This window comes from Gobius niger (genome assembly GCF_951799975.1).
Source record: "Gobius niger genome assembly, chromosome: 16".
NCBI classification, from domain to species: Eukaryota; Metazoa; Chordata; class Actinopteri; order Gobiiformes; family Gobiidae; genus Gobius; species Gobius niger.
This window is the reverse complement of record NC_136867.1, coordinates 9,938,170-9,965,347: the sequence shown is the minus strand read 5'-3', so window position 1 is coordinate 9,965,347 and position 27,178 is coordinate 9,938,170. Positions and strand designations below refer to the sequence as shown.

General features: G+C 43.9%; 2 protein-coding genes across 2 annotated transcripts; one reads left to right on the top strand and one right to left on the bottom strand.

Annotated features, from left to right (window-relative positions):
* The first annotated feature begins 993 nt into the window (after nucleotides 1–993).
* tacc3 (transforming, acidic coiled-coil containing protein 3) lies at nucleotides 994–6,903 on the top strand. The gene is made up of 17 exons (XM_079573841.1): nucleotides 994–1,110; nucleotides 1,693–1,861; nucleotides 1,951–2,078; nucleotides 2,243–2,286; nucleotides 2,413–3,430; nucleotides 3,502–3,544; nucleotides 3,620–3,740; nucleotides 3,852–3,910; nucleotides 3,987–4,117; nucleotides 4,227–4,299; nucleotides 4,381–4,518; nucleotides 4,675–4,742; nucleotides 4,833–4,876; nucleotides 4,948–5,108; nucleotides 5,364–5,470; nucleotides 6,494–6,614; nucleotides 6,698–6,903. Exons 2-17 carry the CDS (start codon nucleotides 1,694–1,696, stop codon nucleotides 6,761–6,763), a joined length of 2,490 nt encoding a protein of 829 aa, XP_079429967.1. The 5' UTR covers nucleotides 994–1,110; nucleotide 1,693; the 3' UTR covers nucleotides 6,764–6,903.
* A 1,105-nt stretch (nucleotides 6,904–8,008) lies between these two features.
* On the bottom strand, nucleotides 8,009–26,248 carry LOC306975557 (fibroblast growth factor receptor-like 1). The gene is made up of 7 exons (XM_079573130.1): nucleotides 26,026–26,248; nucleotides 25,747–25,839; nucleotides 15,457–15,729; nucleotides 10,634–10,714; nucleotides 10,217–10,501; nucleotides 9,481–9,834; nucleotides 8,009–8,881 (listed from the first exon to the last, which is right to left on the bottom strand). The coding sequence occupies exons 2-7, from the start codon at nucleotides 25,808–25,810 to the stop codon at nucleotides 8,448–8,450; spliced, it is 1,491 nt and encodes a 496-aa protein (XP_079429256.1). The 5' UTR covers nucleotides 25,811–25,839; nucleotides 26,026–26,248; the 3' UTR covers nucleotides 8,009–8,447.
* Between the last annotated feature and the right edge of the window lie 930 nt (nucleotides 26,249–27,178).

The window sequence follows — 27,178 nt, the reverse complement described above, 5'->3', positions numbered from 1 at the left end:
AAAGGAAAGAATCCCACACGTGTCCAGCAGAGGGCACTGACATAATAAGAGATCAGGATATAAACAGCATGTTACAGCCATGTGGTAAATGGTCTGTCTGTCCCAGGGCGGCTGTGGCTACAATAGTAACTTAATGTAGCACTTTGAGAAACATGTGACACAGCCTGATAAAGCTCATAAAAATAAATTTAGACCATTATTTTTTAGGCCACAGTCCTTTACAATAGATATGTGGCCCGCGACCCAAACGAGTTCGACACTGGTCTAGGTCTTCATTCTCTGTTAATCAAAAAATAAATGTTTCAGTTTCTATTTTAAATCTATGCTTTATAATTTCGTTGGTTGGATATATTTTGTTTAAAATTTCAGAAAGACACGTATGTTCTAATACCAATTATTTCTTCTTTTTTTTTTTTAGAATTGTTTAGAATATAGTTCCTCTTCCCAGAATTGTGATAGGACCAATTTAGTAAGTAGCATCTTTAAAATTTGGGATTACAGAAATCACTGGCGTCAATCCAAAATTGTCTCAGGTGTCTCAATCAATCAATCAATCAATCAATCAATCAATCAATCAATCAATCAATCAATCAATCAATCAATCAATCAATCAATCAATCAATCAATCAATCAATCAATCAATCAATCAATCAATCAATCAATCAATCAATGTAAACACACTCATTGTTTTTACACTTTTGGGAAAAATAAAGAAACATTTGATTTCGTTTTAATAATACTTATTTAATTCCACATTCATACACTTACTATTTTATATATTTGTTTTAAGTTTCTTTCACTTCATACTGGGCATAGTAGCCTACATCGTTTTAGGGATGAGGAGCACGAGGAGGAGGAGGAGGAGGAGACTGTCAATGGTGAACAGAAACGAAACGTGCCCATAAGAAACACGTCACATCCGCTCTTCAATGCCATTGGCTGTTGGACCCAGAAGTGCGTGCTGTCCTGAGCGCTCATTGGTTAATTTCAAGACTTTTAAATTCTAAACGGTCGCTTTTGGAGGATTGTGCGTTTTGTGGCTCAGTTCTCCAAAGTTCTTCATGTTGATTTCTACTTCGTGAACGATTCCGAGGATAAAGTCATTTCGAGGTGGGTGATTGTTAATATTTTAATTCCGAAGTACGCTCATGAAAGTTCAAACAATGTCTTTTCAGTGGGACATTTTGAAATTCTATACTTTTAAAGGTGAAGCGCACTTTGCCTGGTTGGTTTAGCTAGTTAACTGAAAGCTTTTGACAAACTTTAGCAAATCAGTCTGCACTGAACACTTTGAGCCACATCACAACAAACAAAGATGTGTTTTTGTTACATCATTTTCAGTACGAAGTGATACATTCATATTTGTTGAAGTTACCAGGTCCTGTAAGGCTGTTGGCATGGTGATGTACTGTACACATAGCCAATTTAAACGGGTATGGCTGGCTAAAGTTTTGAGCTTTTAAACAATAGAAAATGTCTTATTTACAAAAATTCTAAATATGTGCCCTTCTTAATGACATGTTGATCATGACAGGCAGATGAAAAAGAAAGAACCTTACAGACTGAAGTGATTACCCCGCTGTGATGTTGTGTGAACTTGTACACATCAGAAACCACATGACCTCTCCCCTTATCAGCTGGGCGCAGCATGACCTCTTCAGATCATGAATAAAGTCGGACTTGTTTTTGTAGGATGAGCTGTGTCGAGGTGAATGATGAGAATCGAGGCGTGTCTTCCCTTGGAGGAAAGCACAGTGACCTGAATGAGGATATTTTTGCCGTGGGAAATCCAACTGGGAGGCCCTCAATCCTGCGTCAGACTGAGAACTTACCCAGCAACACTGTGGCTAAGGGGGCGAAGGTACGTTAGTGAAAACAGAAACTTTGTCTTTACAACCACCTTTTCATTTGTGGCATAAATATGATGACTGACCCCGATTATACACACAGGTTTGTTTTCAGACACCAAGGAGAGACCCCTTCACAAAAAGAATTGTGTCTCCCTCCAAGACGTCTAAGATGGCAAATGTTGATGAATGTATCAAAGCCATGGAGACATTATATCTGGAGAAAACGAAGTAAGCATACAATGTCTAATTTACTCACTCTTTTCAGTTGCTCTTCTGAAACACATTTTCCTAAAAAACTAAAAAAAGCTTTTGTTGCTCTTTTTAAATGTTGTAAATATATGCCTGCTCCAACAAGTTAAATAATAAGTTTAATTCATTTTTTGTCCTCCTAGTTTATCAAATCAGGATGTGGCTGACCAAACTGTGCAAACACCAGGTAACCCATCAAACTATAAAATTGTAACTTGTTTTTTTGCGTTGCCTGAATAAGTCTTATTGTGCAGTTTTACTCAAAAGCTACATTATTACAGTATTGGCATAATTTTCCTCTCCTTTTGATCAGAAGATGAAATGCCACTTCCTGGCCGAGGAGAATACCAGCTGAATTTTGAAAACCTTGATGCCCTCAACCCTTTTCAATCCTCCAGTAAGATTGCTTTATCCCCAATGCCACCTGCCATGGAGACCCCTCCCCCAATTTTTGATAAGACGAGTCCCAGCTTGGCCAAAGAGTCAGCCCTGGATGACACGCTGCCTTTTAACCCATCTGTGGAAAACTCTCTGAATGCATCTGTAAATGTCAGCTCCACAGAGAGCAGTGTGGTGACAGTGAATATAATGTCCAAAAATCCAGAAGATGATGAACAAGGCTCCTGTGCTGAGGTGCTTAACCCCAAGTTCTGTGAGGGGCAAGAGAATGCTGCTGAGGAGTCTCCAATGCCAGCTAAAGGCTCGTACAATTTTGATTTTGATTGCATTGATGCAGTAAATCCTTTCCTGTCTGGTGGCTCCAAAATCCCAAACTCTCCTGCATGTGAACGCTCCCCTCCTGAAAAGGAAGTGCTAGCTGTAGCTGAAGTCACTCCCACAGAAGTTGACCTGGGGCCAGAAATGTCCAGTCAACCTGAAGCAAAACCTGTTGCAGCGGTTACTCCTAATTCTGCCAATACAAACCTGTCGAATGAACTGGAGTCTCTCTCCGACTCCTCCATGGATAAAGGTGGTCCTGTTAAACTAGAGTTTAATTTTGATGACAAAGATGACAAGAAACTAAAGCCACCACCAAAAAAACTTGGCGTCAAAAGGTCAACGAGTCAGAAAGTCTCTAAAGAAGTGAAGCCTGTGAAGAAGACTGAACCGAGGGCAGAGTCTGAGGAGGTCAGTGACGCGGTGCCCATTTCCAAAGGATCATACTCGCTTGACCTCAGCAAGTTTGACGAACCGGACTTCAATCCTTTTGGCTCAAAGTCCACTATTTGCAATTCCCCCAAAGGCAAAGTAACGACCAGTTCAGAGTCTGTCAAATCTACACCGGAGAAAGAGGAAGAGCCTGGACAGAAGGATGCCGTCTCGTTTGAGTGGTAGGTTCCGCTGGCTAATTTCCACTTGATGCTTCATTTGACACGTCTCTAACATGATTATTTTTCTTTAGCATGAGTGAATGTAAACCAGTTGATCAGCCCAGCCCTAAAGAGGTTTGACATATTACAAATAACTTTCATTTCATATTTTGATCTGCAAATATGTCAACTTTCCCTTTATGTGTAAAGGATCTCTCTGTGAAGGCTGTCCCTGCAGAGGGCGTTCCTCCTGAGGCTGAGCACATGAGTTTTTCAGAGCAGAAGTCACAAGGGAGCCTACTGGAAGAGGAGTTTGTCCCAGGAACAACATGTAAGCCAATGTCCACTACATTTTCACTTTAGTTAACTGAGCCTGTTGTTCAAAGCCTCTGGTCTGGAAACTGTTGTTGCTTTATTTGTCTTTTTTTCTATAATTTCACAGTCCTGTCACATGACTTTGAGGGGCAGATGGACTACCTTGAGCAGTTTGGCTCTAGCAATGTAAGCATCTTCTTTATTCATACTTTGTTACTCACCACATTACTTACATTTGTAATGTCAAATGTCCTCTTTTTAGTTTAAAGAGTCTGCTTTGAGAAAACAGTCCTTGTACCTTAAGTTTGACCCCCTTCTGAGAGACAGTCCGAAGAAGAACTCCGGTCCAGCTGTTACTGCCCCTGTGCCCCGGCCTGCTGCTCTAATCTCACGGTACACACCATTTTTGTTTATCCAAAATGGTTTTTTGATGATGCCAAAGATGCATTTAAATAACATTGTTGCTAGGACTTAATGAATATTGCACTTATTCTTATTTCAGTCTTGATACACAATCGTCAGAAAAGGAAATGCAAAAAGATGACTTTAAACTGCTCGATGTGGCTACAGAACCAGTAAGTCTAGCATGGATTATTTATCTCACTCTCCTATATGAACAAATATCCCTATGGTGATTTTACTGTCCCTTTCCTCAGTGCGCCCCAGTTCTATCAAACCCAGTCCTTCCCTTACCTCGTGTCACCCAGCCGACTAACGCAGAAGACAACATCATTGAAGTGCTCAAGTACAGCCAAAAAGACATGGATGGAGCGATGGCCAGGGTCCACGCAGAGGTCAGTCTTGAGTTATTGCCAAATTTCTATATTCTGTAGAAATATTGAGAAAGCTACACAATTGTTTTATGACTAATGCAAAATGTGGCGTCTGATCAGTCTAGGGTTATGATTTGGCATTTTGAGTTAATAATCCTCATGTTACTCTTTATTCAGGTAGAAGAAACTGAAATGCAGTGGCGCGTGAAGTACAATAAGTTACTGGACGATGGTCAAGAAATGAGGTGAGTATTATCTTGCATTATTCAGTGTTGATGCTGTGTTGCATATTCTAATTTTGCTTTTATAATTTCCTTTTTTTTTTTTTTTTGTAGGAAAATAATCGCAGAGTTTGAGCTCATGATCGCTAAAATGCTGGGTATGTTCTCATGTGCACTCTGGCAGAGTTTCCTGTCGTCTATTGCTACTAATAATGACAATTTGATGCAGCTGATCAGGAGAAGGAGAGCGAGGTGGCAAAAGCAAAGCTGAAGGAGGCGCTGATGGAGAAGGATCAGGTGTCCAGTGACCTCAACGCAATGGAAAGGTCCTTCTCAGATCTTTTCAAGAGACTAGAGAAGTACAAGACTGTCATCGAGGGCTACAAGAAGGTGCATGGACATAGTGGCATTTTTACTTATAGGGGACTTACCACGCAGGCTTGAGCACCTTTTTACTTTATTTCTTCTAATTCAGTATTTGCCCGTTACTGGACCCATTTCATTTACATTCATTCAAGTTCATTTATATCAACTATCACTATTGAAGTGCTGAATCCAAGCGGGTTTTTAAGCCACAATTATGCATTACCACTTAAATGTTGGTTCCAGGTGATGAGTAAAACTAACCATGTTTTTTAACCCCAGAATGAGGAGACACTGAAAAACTGTGCCCAAGACTACCTGGCCAGAATCAAGACTGAGGAGCAGCGCTACCAGACTCTCAAAGCCCACGCAGAGGAGAAAATCACACAGTGAGTTGTTTTCAGCAAATACATTGGGTTCAGAGTTTTCAAACCACAGGTCCCTTCATGAGTGTCACATGGCTGTGTACAGATGTACCGATACCACACATGTATCTGCTGGAGTCGTAATGGTGCCTCTCATTCATAAGTTTTAGCCTGTGGTTAGGGATGTCAAGATAAACCTATTGTGAGCTTCTATAACCACGGTAATTGTAAAATCGGTTAATCTTAAGAGTTTATGACTGATGGTAAGCTGCTGTCACGTCCCATGTACGGCACACTCACCGGTAAAGGCTAAAGAAACAGCCCAGTGTTAAATCTACCCTAAAACACCATGTCAGCGGCAGGCTCAGTTCTCCAATGTGCAGAGAAAATCACCATTTTCATGATAATTGCATAACGTTACCAAAGGAAGAGTCCCAAAAGAATCATGTGCAGCAGTGTTTTGTTATGTATAAACATGTCTCGATCAGCTGATTTCCATGTGCTCAAACTTTTGACTCATGAATTCACGATAATTACAAATCAGATGATAGATTCTTTTCTTTTTTTCTTTTACATTCACAACAAGTTGAATGGTTTAGACGGGGCTAGCAGTAATCTTTTGCCTTTTTATTATTTTAAAATAGTTTTATTATATATATTTATAAGGGTAAAGCTTGAAGATAAAATATGGCTGAAGTACAATAGGTTTTCCTTTTACATATAAAAATGTACATTTACGTTTTGTGAACATTTGGATAGTACTGTAACGGTTTTGAAAATGCTGATCTGTTCTTTATTTCAATGATTGTGAATAATTGTAAAATCGCAATATTTTTCCTCACAATAATCGTGTCTCAAATTTAGAATCATGACATCCCTACTTGTGGTAAACTACATTGTCCATGATACAAATGTTCACCCTCTACAAAAACAAATTTTAACATTTCCAATACCGTACAATACAACATACCAGAATTTGAGGGGTATGAAAATGTCTGACACGGTTAATCAAAATGACTTGATCTGATGATTCCATTTGTTTTTAAGGGCAAACAAGGAAATCGCAGAGGTACGATCCAAGAATAAGTCCGAAGTGTCTGTGCTTCACGCTCAGCTGCGGCGTGAACAGGTGAAAGTGCAGTCACTGGAGAAAAATCTAAGTCAGAAGGTCAGCATTTTATTTTTTTTCTAGCTTCATTTTTCTCCCCCTCCGTTTAACAAATGATCTCACACGTTTTGTTTTCCCAACAGGAGAAAGAGGCCGAAGAACTCGCCAAACTGTGTGATGAACTTATCAGCAATGTTCAAAAGGGTTGAGTTTCATTGTAAATATTTTTATTGTTCTGTCATGTCAAGTTTGTCTTTTCATTGTTATCTTGTAAAAAAGTGTAATAAAAGTGTAGAGTCTTAAAGATTAATGTAAATGTTAACTGTTTCATAGATTACACTGGACTTAACTGGCTTAGTCAAGTTTTCTATACTTGCAGTATTTTAGTATGTCACGAGGTGGTATCCAGTGCCAAGTGCAAGCTTAAGAATATGAATTTTCTGTTGGAATTTAGAAATTAAGTTCAGTTATAGGCCAAATAAAAGTTGTCTGGGTCATGGACTATGCCTTTAAATTGATCTTATTTGAACATAAATGCTGAGAGTGGGACTAGCGAAACCGTGCTCCAAACACAAGAGGGCGATGTGGACATAGGCCTGAAACTAAGCCTTTAGCTGTTCCCATAAAACAGGTCTACCAGTGTCAGCAATAACTGTATATTATTGATTCCTTTGGTTTATATTAAAGCCAGTTATTTTTTAGCAGTTAGTGTGAAACGACAAATATAAATTAAATACAGAATTTGGCAACATAAGTGCACAAACTATTGTCTGCCTAGATGTCATTAGACCTGAGTGTAATGGTCACCCACTTTCGTTAGAACCGAGCCCTTCTTCAAACGCCGCTCATCTCCATCCCACGAGTGATAACAAAACAAGTGCTGCTACAATGTCCCCCTTCTTTCCCGGGCCATCAGCTGCCCCCTTCACATCACTCCCACCGCAGACAATGCGTTTCCTAACTGCCAGATGTAACAGTATCTGGAGGGGCTCAATGCGCTGGTGGTGTGGAGTAGGGGAGGCCGGCGGATCGGTTCACTTAAACGGGGGAAGGATGCTGGTCTGTGAGTGTAATCTTGCATGGGCCGTCACTCATCTGAAAAGGACAGACGGCTCTGTGTCTGAGAGACATTAAGCCCCAACTGTCCCCAAACTGGCTACCCCCCGCCTCACCCCAACGGTACACTTGACCGGTGGCTGTCTGGAGTTGTTAGTCTCTCTTGCGTTCAGTGTAATTTGGATTGTGAACTGTGTACAATTAACCGCTAGAAAAACAACCTGGTTTTGAGATGTCCAAAAACTGAATAAAACTCCAGGAACCTGAAATCCTAATGACATGACTTTTGAACAGAAGTAGAACAACATGTACAAGATGGTCAAGCTACAACACAAAACACTGCAGCAACTGGCATGAGTGAATCAGATTAAACGAAGAATAATAAAACACTTGTCTGATACATTTTATTCAAATAAATTAAATTTAGTTCTGAATAAAAAAAAGTTTTCTTGACTTCTCAACTTCTTTTTTCAGCTGGTATACAGATGAAAAGGATAACTGAAGAAATATAGGTCTACGAATACAAACATTCACCCCGTGCAGTCTCAGGCGAGGTCTAACAACTTGAAAAGACTTCATCGAACCGAACCACGACCCGAGGCAGATAGGTCCTTCGGAGTTTAGTGGTCTACCTTTAAAAGTTCACAAAATTCACAAGCAAGTGTAAAGCAGCCACTTTTCTAAGAGCTGCTCAGGTGAAAGGAAATCCCCAGTCTTTACTCCATTGACACACCTCCAGCACGTAAACACATCCCCAGGAGAGGATGCAAATGTCACTGTCACATCTTTGAGTGTCAGAAAGTGTAATGCCCACAGCTCCTCTCTGTCAAACTGCTGCTAACATTGAAAGTGGATGTGCTGATGCTGGTGCACTTTGCCCTCCACGTGGGAGTGAGTGTGTGTGTGGATGTCTGGGTAGAGTTTAGGGTAGAGTTTTGGAGGGAGCGCTGCCTGGCTCAGGAGCAGCTGCTGTGGGGTTAGGTACTCTTCATAGTTTCTCGAGGTGATGTACTGGTCTGGGTTAGTACTGGGCGTGGACACACACAGCCTGTCCCGCTCCCGGCAGGCGGGTCGGGCAGGGTGGGAGTGCACCTGTCCTGTTGCTGTCCCGGGGTGAGCACTGGGAGGGGGGCAGTGCTTTCTGCTTTGACAGAACCAGAGGAGAACCGTTCCGAAGATGAAGACGATGCCAGCTGGGATCCCGATGATAACGGGCCAGGGCAGGGCGGTGGGGGCCACAGAGAAGACTGTGGTGATGGGGGGCTTTGTGTCTGTAAGAGGGAAGCAAAAACATTTATTAGTCAACAACTTCACCAATGATGCGTATTCCGAAACAAGTTAGTGAAGTTTATATTTTTGCGGCAGACAAAAAAGAGCACTTGGGTTAAAAAAATAATTAACATGAAACTAAGTCAGAGCTCTTTGAGGGGCCAATACAAGTGTGAAATTTATGTCTTCCAAATATTCTGGGATTGTTTTCCTGGAATAGGCTGAAGAAAAAAATCAATCCATTAATAAAACAATCCAGACAGCATCTTTGTTTTGGCCGAGTATGTGCCTGAAGATAGTGTTCAGCTGACCACCGGATTATACTGAACGACCAGGTTCCATCAATGGATTGTTTTCCCTGATGGCATAAGCATATTCCAGGATGACATTCAAATGGTTCAAACTGTGAAGTGGCCCAAGAAGACTGAGAATTTTCACACACAGATAGCCAACACAAAGAGTATATTTAGCTTTGATTACAGATTACAAATGTGGAATAACCTGGTGATTGAGTTTTGACCAGACAGTGATTTTGCTTCATTACACAAGTGACCAGCGTTGCAACCTGGTTTACATAGTAGGAGGTGAATGAAGTGCTCACCTAGCAGCACGGTGAGGAAGGCGCTGCGAAAGCTGTAGCCCATTGTGTTGGCTCCCAGGCAGATGTACATGCCGGCATCTTCCTCTTTGGCCCGAGTGATGAGCAGCTTGTTCAAATATGATCCATCGGGCCGGGACCACACATCCCCCGTGGGCAGCACCACAAACCTGTGCTCTCCCACTTCGATGGTGGAGTTGTAGCGGCTCTCCTCGCTGGACTCCACTCGCTTGAGCCACTGGATGACGGGCTTCACGTCGCTCCTGACTTTACACTGCAGAGAGGTGGTGCCCCCGTAGTCCACTGTGGTGTTGACTGGGTGAGTGCCTGTCAGGACGGGCTTGGAGTTGGTCCTCTCTGCGGAGACAGAATCAAACTTTATTACAAGCCACCATGAAAATCTACCAGCATTAAATAATCTTGGCTAATTGTCTCCCTGTCAATGTCACCCTGGTTAGCTCTGTGATTGGAACATAATGTGTGTGCTTCCTGTCTGCTTTTGCTCCTGGTCATCTGGCACACAGCTGCTCTCTAATCAGCCCCAGACTGGCTGAAGGCCTCTGTTACACTGATACTTGGGTACAGGATATAGGCACTATCAACAGATCGAAAAGTTGCATATTTTTGGGGATAGAAAAAGTAGTTTAAGGTCACATCGTCGCTACAATCCATGCATCACAGGAAGCAGGGTGTCCGTGTGCATTAGGCTGCAGCTGTGAACCTGCATGGGGACACTCACGTATGACCTCCAGCTTGTACGTGGCGTTGATCTGGCCGGCGCGGTTGGAGACGCGGCAGGTGTAGCGGCCGCTCTGCTCCGAGCTCAGGTTCCTCAGACTCAGGGTCCACTTCTTCTGCCGCCCTTCCCCCACCTCGTGTTCGCTCAGGGGCCGGTCGTCCTTCAGCCACACGATCTCCGGCCGAGGGTTACCGCTGGCCGCACATTTGAGGCGCACCGAGCTGCCGACGGGACGGGCGATCACTCGTTTCCTCATTTTGGTGGGCTCGGAGAAACGGGGGTGCACTGGAAGGGGATACAGAGTCCAAATGAAGGCGCTTTTCTATCTCAATGAGAACTCTAACGCAAGCCGTAAAATGGGAAACGAGTGTCGAGCAATAGCACTGCATCAGTTCAATCCATTTTTATTATCATTACCTAGTTTTTCAGACAGCTCCTCCATGCCTCCCTCAGACTGCGCCTCATCAGCTGGTCCAGGCGGGCTTCTTGTCGAATCATCTGCAAAGCACGCATAACAATCAAACCTAAAAATTATAAGGTGGCGGCCGGTGCTACATGTGCGTTGAGGCTGGGGTCACACAGAGGAGCGGAGGGCAGTAAGATGATCACTTCCTATAAGCCCTCTGCCGGAGGAGACAGCTGTGTCACCGGCTGACATCATGCAGCCGGACTCAGACCAGGCTTAGGCAAAAGTTCAGCAGTGTAACCTTATCTGCTTTTACAAATCTGGCAGTTGGTAATTAAAAATGTGTGCCAAATAGCATAAATACTAAATTAAACATTTTTAAACTCAGCATTTGTGAGACTTTTCATTGTGCATCACTATATCAGCCTACATGGCACACTGGATTGGATGGAGGAAATCAGTGAGGTGTGCGGGGGAGCAGATGTGACTCCTAACCCGGCTCCTGCCTCCGTCCTGGTCCCAGTGAAGCCTTCACGCTCAGGGCAGCGCTGGTACAAGCCCTCCTTTGTTTGCCCCTGCCGCTCGGGCCCAGCCATGATGTCATGACTATTTGGAGGCTTTAACTGGCCAACTATAATAAGCCATTCCTTTAAAAAAAAAAAAAAAAAAAACAGCCTCCAGTGGAAGAAATCTTTCTCTGTTGCTCACTGGGGCTCTGTGCATTCCAGCCAGTTCCTGAGCCTCCCAATCCAAACACACTCCACACACTGCCGGGCTTTTCATTTGGGCTTCATTTTCCCTCCTCTGTTTCCTCTCTAAAGCACTCTAAAGAACCATTCATACCTTTATAAGTCTTTTTTCCTGAAGCAATAAAAGATAATTAATATTTTTCTAAGAAAGCTATGACAATGCTGTAGATATATGGCAGTCCCTGATTTGAAAATGTGTTATTCCCCCACATTTATCTTATGGATAATTCCAATTACCCTATTTTAAACTGGTACAGTGTGACTATTGCTTAGCTTGACCACCCAGACCCACCTCTGATCAAAGGAAAGTTTTGAATAAATACAGGAGAGTGGTCTGCTGTGCCAGGTTAGCAATAGCTCCACCAGGTAAAGAAATATCAATGTACCGATATGAAAAGGATTTAGAAGTAAGCCTAAAGGGAACATATCGGAAATAGCTAAAGCTTAGTATTGATATTTTACATATAAACATGTGAAATAATGTCTATAGAGTAGAGAAGTGAGGAAAGAAATAAAGATCAGGATTTCTTTTGGGCCTGGGTTGTGATGCAATAAAATCCAGGAGATACTGATGAACGCCGCAGCAGTAGAAGAGGAAACAACCAAAGATAATAAGGCTGGAGCCGAAATCAGCAAATTGGTAAGAGGTCTAACTCCAAATTGGATATGCGTCAGCGTCTGCCATGATAAGAAGCCTCCGAATTGTGCTGTCAGTGAGGAAGGAGGTAGGGAAAGGAGCCTAATGCTAACTATCATATCTATTTTAGCATAGGGACCCACAGTCTCACGTCACTGAAGAGCCGCCTCAGTAAATCGCCTAACTAAAGGCTGTTTGTGCTCTTGCTTTCATTTAGAGGAAACTAAAAGCCACATGGCTAATTTGCATACATTGTGCAATGGAGGAGCAGACCTCACTGTAGCACTGCAGCATCTTTCGCTGAAGATGAACCAAAGGACAGGAATTGGTGGAATATTTGACCAGAGCATTTTTTATTTCTGCGATGAGAGCTGTAGCTGTGGAAGGTAAATCTGAAACAGCTTTATATCATGGTCTGTTTGCTGTGTGGCTTCATATCGTTATTGTGGTTCATGTTTAAGTCATTAAAGTCAGTGGCTGCAGTAGGAGTGTTTTCTGTAGTCCAATACTATACGGGTGATGTAGCCATGCAAATGCAGCCAATGCTGCTGAAGCTCTAGTTCCTAAATGTATAGAGATCTAACAACTGACCTTATCATGTCACAAGTGTTGTGATGAGGACATAGAAGCTACAAATTCAAGATTATTCAAAACTGTATGACATGGTTTAAAAAAAGCCTATTTTGCAGTGTACAGTATGTCTCTTTAAATGTAAAAATAAAAGGTGATGTCAGGTAAAGTCAGGCAATACAATTCAATTACTTAAAATCATAAATCTATGTACTGTACGTTTTTAGCAATTCCAATTGGTCGCTGATAAATGACAGGAAAGGCCCGATAACCAGGGGTTCACAATGATCTCCAGATGTTTATGTGGATGGTCTAATGTCTAGGGGAGAGTTATGCACTGTTGGTCAATCTCCCCAAAACCCACATCATTCAAGACAATTTATCCAACTGCATCTGGCTCACACAAAGCTCTCCCTGTGTCTGGGTGGGTTTCCTCTGGTTGCACTGGTTTCCCCCATCAACTTAAAAAACATGCAGAGTAGGCCAATTCTCCAGCTTGGAACTTCAGACCAAGATCCTGATTCAAGCTATGAGTAAAAGTCCGAGTTACTCTTGGCAGGTGTTATCGAACAGTGTCACATTGAGGTGGGTGACATTGTTAAAGCTGCTTAAACAGCTTTGGCGACTTTATTTCTTCATGAATATATTTCCCGCCTCTGGCTCTATAGAGTAGCTTGAGCTTGTGAACTACAGCAGTATGTTGTGCCGTCCTGACCCAGAGAGCTGAGGACAGTTGTCAGGGGACCTCCCCAAGCAGCCGGAGGGAGCATTGCTCGCTGGGGGCCAGGGGCATTGTTACACCATGCTCCCACATTCTTTACATGACTTTACATGGGAAGGACAGACGCAGCCTCCACTGTCTGTCACCTCAGGCACATCACAACCTCTCTGTGTATCGTCTTTTGGGCCATGCAGTTGTGTCCTGTATAGCAGCCAGCATTTCAGCCTCCTCTGAGCAGAAGAGTGAATACCTGCAGAGCACTCTCGAATATCGGATCCAAGAAATACAGTAGATTAAGATGATGGATGGTGCAAGACATTGTACAGTACGTTGATCCAAATGACTGCAGAAAATTTGAAGGTAAAGTAGCCTGAGAATTGAAATAATTTCGGCAAAACCCTGATAGGTTGTGTCCATAATATTCTAGATTTTATTAGCATAATTACTGAGCACGTGTGCAACCAAATGTGTTGCACTCTGGAGCCCTGATAGTGAAAAAAATGTAGCCAAATGTATTCTTGCCGACTGATAAGATGCTGAATATTGCACCAATTTTTGTTTTTTTTATGGAGATAAAAACAATTCTTACAAAGATTGCAAAAGTCAACACATCCACAAGAAATGTGATTAAAATATACTTCACTCGTTATTGCCTCTACAAATCCAATATTCATACCCAGTACCACAACACAACAGTGAGGCCTGTCCAGTGTTTTGGCTCCTCTGTGAAAATAAACAGAGATGTTTGGAGAGCAAAGAGCGCGAGGAAAGTTCTGGGGCCGGTCCTACCTTATTTGCATTGGGGAATGCAAGGCCCTTTCATCTTTCACAAACCGCAGAAAGTGTTAATAGGCTCTTTCTGAAATTGGATATCGCAACATCCTTCAGTTTTGTTTAGCTTTTTTACTCTTGGATTAAAGCAGCACTTGGTAACTTTTCTGCATGCACTCTGAAATCAATATTTCACTAAAAGGATTAAATCAAAAATTGGAATGAGCTCGACACCTTTGATTGTCAAATCCTTTGTGAATAGAATTAGAGAACCTTCCTTTAAACTATTATATGAAATTATGTTGAAGTTCTACAAAGGTGTTGGGTGTTGTTAGGTTGCGTGTTTTGGACTTTGGCGAACATTAAAAAGTTTGCTGTTGTGAATCAAATGATATGGCGCTGATCCATCACATGCCTGGATTGTGTGAGAGTAAGAATAGATCAGTGCATAAATCCGCTCTAAGTGTAAGCTCTGAGACTTTGATACAGCACAAGTGAACCTGGGCATTACAGCCATGTCCAACCATTCATTTCAGCACAATCAGGAGACACCCTTTCATTGAACTCACCGGCAGCTACTGAGGTAACCCCAAAATAAACGCCGTCCAGACCCACTTTGCTCAGTTGATTATGGCTCTCGGAGCACGGCCGTCACAAGACTGGGCTCCAGCGTCTTCCTGGCCCTAATTAGCCATCTTAGAATAATTAGACTAAACACAGGCTTCACGCTCCATCCCGCACATTTATCACGCTCAGCGAAGGCACAGGAAACGCAGCGTACGCAACCCCAGTCCTGAGCAAACCGTAGCTCTCATTCCAAAGGGCTAGATCTTAAGCTAAAGCCAGCGCAGCCCAAGGAGAGGGAAGATGTTGTGATCCGAGTGAGACACGGAGGATGAAGTGCTATGAAACAATATCCCTCACCACTGTTGACTTTGGGCAGGGAGAGGTAGGGCTGTAGCACATACAATAGACCCGGGGATCAAGCATTAAGTCTTCAGAAAGCCACTTGATCTAAGCTTGACCTCTCTAAAGTAATGCCTTATTCTTTGCTGGAAAGGAAACCAAGGTGCTACGAATGGACATAAGGGGGCATTAAATGATAAACTGTTTTTTTGGTTTTGTTTCATCACATAGCCTGCCCCTGATAGGTTGCACCAGCGGCTCTGAAGTATGGGTCAAGAGCAGTGGCCACAGAGACAAAGGATTGACTTTAACCTGTAGGTTCAGAGATGTTCCCTTATAAAACTTTTCAAACTCAAAGCACACACTAGTTCAACGCTAATGCCATAATGTGCTGCCCTCCTTTTCAAAGTTCACACATCACTGCACATCGAGAGTAACCCTGATGTTTAAACAGTTAGGCATTGCAGTATAGTCACTTACCAACAACAATTAGAGTGTAGTTTATATTGACGCTGCCAAATCCGTTGGTGGCTTTGCAGATGTAGGTCCCCGCGTCGTCAGCCTCCACCTCCTTGATCTTCAGTCCCATACGGAGGAAGCGGAAACGAACCCAGCCGCTGTGGATGTTGCGGCCATCTTTGGTCCACATTATGAGGGGAGGGGGGTCACCTTCTACAGGACAGGGCAGCTTGATGGCACTCCCCAGGCGCGTGGACTGTCTGTGGGTAACTTTGTGCGGCACTCGTGGAGGTCCTGAATGAAGCGGAGATGTAGAATATATAAGTCCATTTGTGATCGTGATAAAATGTCTACAACTATAAACTGATCTCAATGTTATTTCTAAACAGAACCTTTACTCCCTGTGAGAAGTTTCCCAGCAATAACACTCTCCTTAGCAAAAAATGTTTTCTTCATCCCTAATTGAAATACGATCACCACTATGACCAAAAGAATCCATGCTTCATGTCTGTAGTTCTGTGAGCACTTGTAGACCCTCATTCCCAACATTCCCAAGTGAAATATTTATCCCAAATCAAACCTTCCAGAATTAGCAGTCACCGCTAAAACTGGAGGAGCAGCAGTAGCTGGAGCCAAGGTCAGACTGCCATTTTCAGCTGTAAAAAGCAACCTGGTATAATTGGTTGTGATCTGTCATCCGGCGCACAGGGAGGAGATCAAAGTGTGTGTGTGTGTGTGGGGGGGGGGATGGCTGGTCCAGAGGTCTCCGTCCTTTCAGATCTGGTGAAGTGGAGCCTGTGATGGTGTTAGAAGAAGGCTAGCAGAACTCGGCTACAGCAGCAAAGCAAACAAACTCAGGGCTGAGAGCGGGGCAGGCGCGAGACGGGCCAGAGCGTGGGCCGCAACATGCAACCACGCTCACTTTATCATAAGAAGAGGCGCGCTGCACACGGCTAACTATGCCGGGAATGAACGCTGCGATGGCCAAACACAGACAAACCCCAATGATTTTGACTCTGGCCTGACTTGGAATGTCTGGATTTCACTCCTTAGTTTTCAAGTTCAGGGATGTAATATTATCGCGGTTAGTGCTTGTGCGTCACGGCTAGAAGGTCTGTGTGGCGTTTGCATGTTCTCCCTGAGTCTGCGTAGGTTTCCTCCGGGTACTCCGGTTTCCCCTACCACAAAAAAACATGCACAATAGGTTAATCCTCCAGGCAGGTGTTTCTGAGCATTTACTACGAGCATGAAGCCCAAGTCGGTTAGAAGGGCAGTTCAATTGAGCGAGTACTTGGCAGTGATAAAGAGGGTCCTGTTTGGGGAATGTGCTCCAAATGATTTCCTCCTCAGTCTCAACTCTCGAAAAGCTTTGAAGTCTCACTCAAAACAAGGTGTGGAGGGGTTAGTCCGCTCAAGGACGCCTCTCCTATAACCGTGGAGCTTGGGAGTATGTTTTTGCGAGGCGCTATGCTTTTTGGTTTTACTTGAAATCGACAAACTTTAGTATCCACAATGAGTTTGTCTGTTTTGATCCTTCCAGTAAAACCTTTGACTGCACAACACAGACAACTCTCAGAGGTAGAGAGAGTACCCAAAATATTTACTCAACAAAGAGTAACGTTACTTTAAAATACAATATCTCAAGTAAAAAAGCATAACAGCAGTCAAATGAATAAGCACATTAATAACACTGAAATATTGAATAACATCATTGTATAAGTCAAAGGTTTATGATTTAGTTGTGGTAGAACAAACTTTATTTGTGCTTTGTGCTTTATTTCTCATTGTACATTGATACAACAAAATTGCGCTCAGGTGTTAGTCCTGAGCCGCTGCAATTGGGCCAACCTGACCAGCATGTTTTTGGAGGCAGGGGAAACCGGAGCGCCTGGAGGAAACCTGCCTGGCCCTCAGTGATCCTCTGAAACAGTGCACCACCTTCTGGGTTTGTCCCTGTTTCAGAGCATGGTGTCCTGCACTGGTCAGCACCTCCTCCTCCCTCTTCCTCCTGCGCAGCTCCCTCCGCTCCCACAACAGTCTTTCACCATCTTCTGGGAGGAGCTTAGCAAACGAATATAATCCGTCTTATTCTCCAGTGAACGAACATTAGTCATAACAATAGGAATAGAAGGCATGTGTGGCTTAGCTGCAAGTCTTGCCCGGATACCTCCTTGTTAGTCCCTTCCTTGTTTCCTGTAGCGTCTCTTGTGACGCCTCCACTGTGTTGCAGGTGTGCCTCATCAGTGTTTCAGAAGAAGACATTTGTAGGTCTCAAATGTCTTTAGCTCATAAGCCAGCTGTTTATTAAAGAAAAAAAAAGTTGGGTCCTTCATGGCTAGTATGGACTCTCTACAGCAAAAAAATCCACTGAACCTCCCAAAAATACAGCAAAGGTGTGCAAAAGTATTCAGTTAAACAATGTGGAACACTGCTGTACCAAGAGAGAGGTAAGTTGCTTACTTCGAATACTTCAAATAGATGGTTCCTAAGATAAGGTACAAAATGAAAGCTCTTTTTTTTTTTTTATGTCAACTTTAGGCTTATGTGTTATGTTTGTTTACTGAAGATACTTAAGTAATAAGTAATTCACGCTGTCATGAAACTACTCTGAGAAGTGCAATACCGTCTCAAAAACAAGGCTGACTAACAGGAGGAGAGAGTGGGGAAATGTTTACGGCAAGTGTCTAAGCTGCATTCAACAGAAAATACCTGAATCAGATCAAAATATTTATGGTGGTATCGCCCATTCGCCTGGCCCTATTACTGCCCACCTCTCCCCTTTTCCCCATCACATTCCCCTGCTCACTCTGATCAATGATATCCAGCTCTGTATGAGTAAATGCTGAGAGCTGATTGTGGATGGAAAGCCACAGTCCCGACACATGTGCTTTCCTGTCGGGCGCAGGGCTGCAGCGCTGCCCGGCCCCGGCTCCTGCATGTGTGAAAGGGATCTTTCATTGGCAGGAAGAGGAGGAGGCACTCACATAATTAGCTCTGTTTTTCTTTGCTCAATTTCGTGACGGATTATTTGAAGAGAAAGCACCACTTTCAAAAAAGGGCATTCTTGTCCTTCAGGCTCAAAATGGAGCGTTGTCACAAGAGGTATGTGTTAAATCAAACACAGGTGATGTACTTGGGTAGTAATCGGTTACATTTACTGATTACTAAAACATTAAGGAAAATGACATGTGAAAGAATGAAAGTTTGTATTTACTGTACCTCATCTTTATCATCTGTATCAATAGTGTTTTAATTGGATAAGGGAATACTTTTACTTTTACACTTCCTTCTCCTCCACACCTTTTGGAACAACATGTGCTTCCACTAACATTTCACCAGCGTTTCATTCATGGCTTGGCTTGTACGTATAGTTTCTTTCATTACAGGGAAAGACGCTGATGAAAGAGTGCGGTGCGGGCTGCCCTGACTCGGGGCGGCAGTGAAAAGGTGAGGCTGCAGCTCTGGGAGTGTGTGAAAGCCACCTCCGCGCTCTCACTACTCTCACTCCGCGATACATTTCACAAGCGCAGATAAACATCAGGCTGAAACACTGGGGGACAGGGGGCTGAAGCTGGCAGGAGAAGAAAGCTGAGAGGGTGGGGGTGGGGGGGGTTCGTTGGTGCAGGGGGTAGAGTTGAAGGGTTGTTCTGACAGTAGCAGCTCAGACCGTGGGCGGGGGGGGATTGTCGGTGGAAGAGAATACGCCTTTTTATACCACTCCAGACGCCCTGCCTGGCCACTCCACCAGAGCCGCCATCAATACCTGTTATTTTCCCCTCTTAGCTCCCAATCAATAGATAAGAGCAGTGGTACAATGGCTCTTTCTCAGGCCCCATCTGATGCGCGCTGCTGAATGGGCGCGCTCGCTGGTGGGAATGGGACAAGGAGCGATTGGGTGACAGTGCAGCAGCCCGACAGCGGGAGGTGCAAGGACAGAGGACGATGCTGATAAAGGTGTTGGACGTGAATGCTCTGTTAACTCCGCTGGCGAAGACATCTGAAAACATCCCCCGTCGCTACCCCCCGCAATGGAGCTTTTCTACCTCCACTCGACACTGCACATAAAGGAATTCCCCCGTACTTACTAACAAACACACACACACTCTCATTCACCAGTGTGTGCGGACACTGGAGGTAAGTTGAGGTAAGTGTCTTGCCCAAGGGCACAACAGTATGCACTGGTGAGAGTGCAGTCTCCTCTCTGCTACACCGGTTATGAGATGATATTTAACCTCCACAGCTCTGTCACGATACTAAACAACATTAGAAAATATACTACATGAAATCACATGGGTGCTGTCAGCGTAAGGCACTGCTGATTATCAGGAGTAGCTAAAGGAAGAAGTTCAACAAACTGTAAAGGGATTAACAACTGCATCGCCAGCTGCAAACACAGAGAGATTTGATTTTAATGGGGGGAGAAAGAGAAATAATCTGGACATATCTAGGATTTCTGTCTGAGAGGCTTGTGACCTTCGTCTCGAACACACGATTATTATTCTTCTGCTCAGAGGTCAGGACCACCAGGAAAGGTCAATAAGACCATGCCAAAGGTCTGGACTCTACAAACAAACATTTCACACCAAATTAGAGGTCTTGTCACTATTCAGATTGTGTGCTCCTTGAGGTCATGAGCATACATTTAGGATGCTTTGCCCTGCCAAGAGAGTAGTGCTGATCTGCATGTTCAAATGCAAGGCCGATGCAATCCAAATGTCACTTGCGTCACAACTATGTCTGGGAAACACAGGACCGAGCCTCATAGGCAAAACATAACTTACAGTATCACTAATAAAGCGCCAAAGGAACACTGTGACGATTGAATGAAAGACAACCAGGTTTATATTAATAATTGTGGCTTACACTTACACTACAAGCCTGGGTTAACAAGTTTCTCAAAGCCATACACCGTGATGGTAAGCTATTACTGTAGCCACTGCTGCCCCTGGGGTAGACTGAAACTGGAGTACCCAGAGGAAACCTACCCAGTAGGGGTGTAACGGTACGCTAAAATTGTATTCGGTTCGGTTCACGGTTTTGGAGGGCTCGGTTCGGTTAATTTTCGGTACAAATAAATAAGAACTAACACAATTTTTCTTTTGAAAAGCTGCCAATATACAATAGAATTCTTGCATAAAATAAATAAAAGTGACCCATTTGGGTGATATTTTAAATAAATTGCACTCTTATAATGAGAGTTACTGTAACTCATGAGAACCATGTGGATTCAACTCAACAAAAAGGCCACAGTGAACGGCTTTTTACTCTCGTCTACTCGCCAAACTACTGTCCTGATACTCTAGACTCACCAGACACAGTCAGAAGAGGGTTTAAATGAGAGTGAGGCCCAGAGTCTGCGCAGAGAAAACATGAGAGCTGCGCCCGGGACACAGGTGACATGATGCAACCGCGGAGGAGCCGCGCAAGAGGCGAAGCGAGCACCGGGAGACAGACGGCCGAGCGGGGACACAAGCGGAGAAGCACTCGCGCTTTGGAAGAGACAGGGGGAAGGCGGTCGGTCTCTCCTGCTCATTCACTTCACCAGACTACTCCGTTTTGGTGTTATATGTGGCGAAGTAGGCGGAGAGTGAGTGCCCGCTGGAAGAGCCTGTCCCCGTAACAACAACGCGTTGATTAATCAGTGAAACAACACTACGTAGTTTGCGTATAGGAAGAACCGGCTCTGAGCGCTGGTGTAACTTTTTGGCTGAAGTGCGGACGTGACGGGATATTGTAGCGAGGCTCAAGACTTTTAATCAAATACTTAAAGCCAGCGCCTGTAGTTTCTCTCGGCTACTGATCATAGAAATATATACATGCAGCTTCAATGTACGTCACTCAATAGCGTCCGTGCGGAAACTCGCGTAGGAACTTTGTTCCGCGGCACTTAATATGACGCTAATAATAAATTTACATTATTTAATGAAAATAATACACCGAAACGGTACGCAAGTGGACCGAACCGAACAGGCCGAACCGAACGGTTCAATACATCCCCGTGAACCGTTACACCCCTACTACCCAGGCACTAGGAGAACACACAAACTCCACACAGAAGGCCCCGTCCGGCCCAAGTCTTCTTGCTGTGAAAGAGCGCTAGGCTGTGCCATTAAAAAATGACGAATAAAATCTATTTGAAAAATTACTACATTACCATGAAATTTATGTCATAAATGCAGATACTATAAGTGTTGCCACTATTAGTGCTACGTATTATGCATTGCAACTGTTAGTATTTTACTTTTATGTCATTTTTGTATTAATTGATTTTGAAACTACACCAGTTTAGATCAGTGAACAGATCAAAGCAAGGCTGCGTGCCAGTGCCGGACCCCAGACCTGGTTTGGCCTGGAAAGCATCACAAAGGCCTCAAAGTCTGGATATGAGCAGCAGTTTGTCCCATTTCAGTCTGGGTAAACAGTGCAGTCGACCAGAACATAGTGTGTGTTCCTCCTGTCACTGCTGATTTAGAAACATTGACTTAAACACAGACTGGGTCAGGAAGGATCAGAGTCTACTCAGGCCAGGCCCAGGTCCACACGGGCCAAAGGCTGCATTACACACTCATTTCAAAGTTGAGGTGCACAATGATATTCCTAAATGAACCCTGAGAAATTCTGATGCACCCTCAGGCAGCTTGTCCTGGACACATGGCCTGGATCAGGGTCCACACAGGCCCTGACTGTAAGGGTGTGTGTTCATAAGGAAATCCCATCATCCTGGGGGCGAGTGCAGCCAGTCTGGACAGCGGCAGGTCTCTGTAAAATATGACTGATTAGCCTGTGTGCTCCTGGAAGGATTTTCCTCCCAATCCTGCTCCACGCCTCAGGAACATACTTTTTCCACTCATTACACAGGCCGAGTCTGAGTGATTTCTCAGAAACAGGAGAAATTCCAAGATGACAGCCCATACAGTTGACACCGAGGGACTGGCCTCTGCCCTGGACACACTCTTTCTGAACTCACTCAAAGGGTACAATGCACTAGAATGCCTGAGGTCACTCATAAGAAATGCTAATGAAAAACAAAGTGGAAGTGAAGAAGCCAAAAGCCATGTGGGGTCCCATTGAAGCCCATCGGAGGCGAACAGAGAGCACAGAGAGCCAGTGGAAACAGGAACTGTGGGGAGCTCATTCAGAGCTCGTTACCCCAGCAGCAGTGCTCTTGGCCGGGCTTTCTGCACGCCCAGCCAGCCATTTCTGCTGCCACCATAACTTTCAATCAACCTTTTAACTGTTGTGCCATGGGGAGGGTGTGAGCACTGAGCTGCGAGGTTAGCAAGAACAACAGGCCGAGTGTAATGGAACTGCAGGAAAACACAAAGACTTTTATAAAAACAACAAGCCTGAAAGCACCAAGCTAAAAGAACAGGCTGAATGTCTACAGTTAAACAGGGCAGAAGGGAGCAGGCCGCTGTTGGTCCAGCACACAAATCAGATGAACCAAGTCCTGCTGTATTCACTACATCACCACATGACAACACATGTAACCAGACTTCTTTCACCAAGTACCAGACTTCCATATTGGTAATAGTCTTAGATCCATGAGATGTGGCTTGAAGTCTCATTAGCACCTCAGCATTCAAGGTGCACATCTACAGGAGATTATCATTTCAATGGACCCTGTCTGACTCCACGGCCTGCACTTTGTGAGGACTGCGGAAAGTTAACAGCAGCGAAAGAATTCTGTTTAACTTGACCCGAATCCAGTGAACAGCAGCAGGAAGTGTGAGTGTGTGTGGTCTGAGGAGCACGGCACCAGCAGCCAACTGGCCCGACACTTCATGAGCATTGTCCACACGCAGCTTAACTATCTGTGAGTTTGTTCTCCGCGCGGCATTAGCATACAGCTGCGACGGACAAACAGCACAGGCCTGCTAATTGAAAAGCCCATTAAAGTCACTCAATGAGGGCTCAGCGAGCAGCCAAAGTAAACATGACTCCTGTCCTGCCAGCGGGATGAAGTGCAGAAGACACTATTCTCCAGCCAGTCTCAAAGTGGTAATAAATGTGGCATGCAGAAAGTTGGTGTAAACAAGAAAGCTCTTCTTATTCTTATTTTCAACTTGCATTTCTATCACACGCACTTAGGTTTACTGAATAGCATTGCAATATATTGAATTGTAGCATAACTGAAGATTTTGTCTCAAACACAAAAAAATACAAAAAAAATATTAATAAAGACAATGTTTTGTAGTAACGCTGTGGGCTCGGATGGTAGAGCGGGTTAGTAGTAGCCTTGCTTCTGTCAGGCTACTCCAGGGCCGCTGTGGCTATAGTAGCTTACCACAACCCAGGATGGGCTGAATAAATAATGACTGAGTTGTAAAGCTTGTCAACTCAGGCTCATAAAGCGCAAGTGTTGTTTCATAATTTGTCCTCAGGTGTCGTATATGAAGCATGTTGGGTTACACTTATGCTCAGGCCAAGACTTTCTCTCACATGTTTTCCCCAACTGTCCACGAAAAGCTTGATCTCGGAGGTGTCCTTCGGTGCTACTTGTGCGCGTTTCCAAGGTCATTCTGGTTCGGTGGGAGTTTCCAGGCGCAGAGGGGCTTCATGTGCAGCTCTGAACAGCCCCAATTTGAGTTCTGACTGAGTGTTGCATGGCTGAGTGCTAACATGAGTTTAGTGCCCGGGCCCACCTCAGGTCCACCGCATAATCCACTCATTGTTCTCCCCAAATGGACCAGACCCGGTAAAGAGGGACTCTGCACACAGCCGCGGCAGACGGCAGGGTCAAAGGTTGCCTCATGTCTTGTTTTAACGACAGCGCATTAACTCTTGCTGACTTCCTCACGCTGTTGGGTCGGCCTACATGGCAATGTTAACATACACTGCCGATCTGAAAAGCTGCGATGATATAGGTAATTTAAAGGCTTTTGCAGCAATACCTTGCCTCCAATGTGCTCTAAATTTCTCCAGATGTGAGCAATGAGCACAGAATGCAGGAAGCTGTTTCTAATTAAAACAATGAAAACTTACTAATGTTTCCTCTCCGTTGGCTTGGCCTGAAGCCCTCTGCCCCTGCCAGCATCGGAGGTACTTAAAACACATTCAGCATAAGCACTTTTAATGCAACTCTCACTTTTATTCATGAATGCCAAAAGATTCAAATAAGATATAGCTGCTCTGCGACTCTAACATCATAGAATCAGCCTGGAGTGGAAAAGGTCTATATTATCATCAGCAGTAGTTACAGTATGATGGCATGTCTTTGATGCAACTTATGAATGGAGGCACTTTTGACTTGGCCTGCACTGACTGTTGTTGTCCCTGCAGTTTAGTCCTCTATACGCATGCTCAGAGGTGAATGAGATTCTCGCATTAGTGCAACAGTTTATAAGTCAGTCAGTAATGCCTTGGACACAGTGAAATAAATCTTCAAGAGTCAACTCAGCCAGCTACTTCCACAGCATAGCAGCAGCAGCAGCAGTGCATGAAAACAGCGAAGACCAGTGGATAAATATTTACAATAAATGCACAGTGTGTTGTTGTGTGAGTAGTAGTGATTTTTCACAACATTGCCAGAATAAAAGCATACTTGTTTCGTTTGGTATAGGGCTGAAACAACTAATCGATTAATCGACAACTAATCGATTACTAAAATAGTTGTCAACTATTCCAGTAATCGATTAATCGTTTTCTAGTAAACACAGACTAAAATTGAGCAAAAAAGACATGACAATTATGTATTTTGGATGAAAACCTACTTTGTTTTTTAAAGTTAGGGTCTGCAGTGTTTTGTACATCGTAAATTTCATAAATATCTGTCTTTGTCTCGTCCAATCAAAGCAGAATTAGCACAAAGAGCCTCCTACAAACGTTTACTTTAAGTTTACTCCATCCACGTGTCCTCAAGCGGCGCCACTTTAGCTCTATGTGATAAAAAAATTGAAAAAAAGACAATTTCCATGCACCTTTCACAGCCAAGCGATTAATCGATTAATCGTAAAAATAATCGGTCGATTAATCGATTACCAAAATAATCGTTAGTTGCAGCCCTAGTTTGCATATTGTTTGGGGATGTTTACTGATTCTGTTGACAGCTAGAGCATGTGACCCACAGTGACCTGGCTGAACTAGCACGTTGTTCCTTCCAAACTTGATTTATTTATTTATTTTCCTGGGGGGTAGAGGTTGCTCCTACAGCATGGCTTTGTCCTCAGTCCTTGCATTCTGCCTTCATTATTGCTCTTATTATATCACACATTCTCAATGCCAACACAATATGCCGCCAGCCATAAAAATTAGCCACATATTTTCTAGATTATTTCTTTGTTTCTAATAAAAAAATCATCAAGCACTTACCTCTGGCACAGTCGGAGAGCAGAACAGCCACAGATAGAAAGAGAGTAGTCTTCAGGACGTACATCCTAGTCAAAATCAACCTGCCTCCCAACTCTGAAACAAAATGAAAAAGTTGGTGTTAAGCGAACCGAGACACCGATCACCGTTTAAAAAAAAAAAAAAGATGGAAAAAGTTGTGGGCATTCATTGGTCTGGTTGATTTTAGCCTACAGTAAAACATGAGGTGAACGTATCAGCCGATCAGAAAGTACTGGCGACTGAAGCAACAAAGTGACTTACAAAAAACCCGTAAATGTACAAGACCCTCTTCTGTCAGCTGCTTGACACTCGCGCCGCTTCTCTCATGGTGCAAAGTGAGGACCGGGCAGAACTTAATCCTTCTGAACTCAAAGGTGAAAGCACTCAACAGGCCAGTCAGTGTCGGGGCAGTGGAGAGAGTCACGCTGGAGGTCAGTCCGGGCACGGTGGAGGGTCGGCTCTCTCCTCCGCTCTGAGCGCGCACAGTCCGGGTCCAGCGCAGTAAACACGAGCGGCAACATCCGCGCTCCGGGGCGGACCAATCACAGCCAGGACAGCGCTGGGTCTCAGCGGGGGGCCCTGCGCGTGCGTCAGACTCCTCATCCGCACAGTTTACACACTGACAGTGTATTTAGTTTACATTGCATCGCAGCTTCTCCGTCGTAAACAAATGAGAGATATTTGTGTGAAAGCGCTTTATTAAAATATTATCATTGAATTCCAGCAGCAAGTTAAGTCGTGGGAAATACGATCATGTAGGCTTGCATTCTCTCTATGGTTGCTTCATTTCCGAGCTTAAATAATAGATACACATATATAGGTCTATGCATTGAAAACAAAAACTTCACGGTGCATATAAATTATTCATTTCATCTGCGCCATCTTGCGGCGAATTATAGTGGGCACGTGCTGCCATCTAATGCCCCAATCCAGGGGTGTAGGACTCATTTGTGTGCCGAAATCCTGCTCCCACGGCGGGTCGCGGGCCCATATAATGAACACAGGAAACATTTTTTTCCCCAACAAATGAATAGTAATGAGCTGTGTTTTAAAATAGTGTTGATTTGGTCAAAAGCCCGACAGAACTGTAATAAATAATAACTAAGGGCTTACACTTGTTTTGGGCTTTACAAACCTGTGTCACAATTTCTCAAAGTACCGTCACTGTAGTCATTATTCTCTCACTCCACACTCTGTGGTGGTAAACTGCTATTGTTGCCACAGCCGCCCTGGGGCAAACTGACCTTTTACCACGTTGCTGTAATGTTTTGTTTATATTCGATCTCTTATTATGTAAATGTCCTCTGCTGGACACGTGTGGGAGTCATTTTTTAAATCTAAACTGCCTCCTAGTGGCCGAAGTGAGCATTCTGGTTATTTCTTTAAAAAAAAATCATAATTCCGCACAGGAATG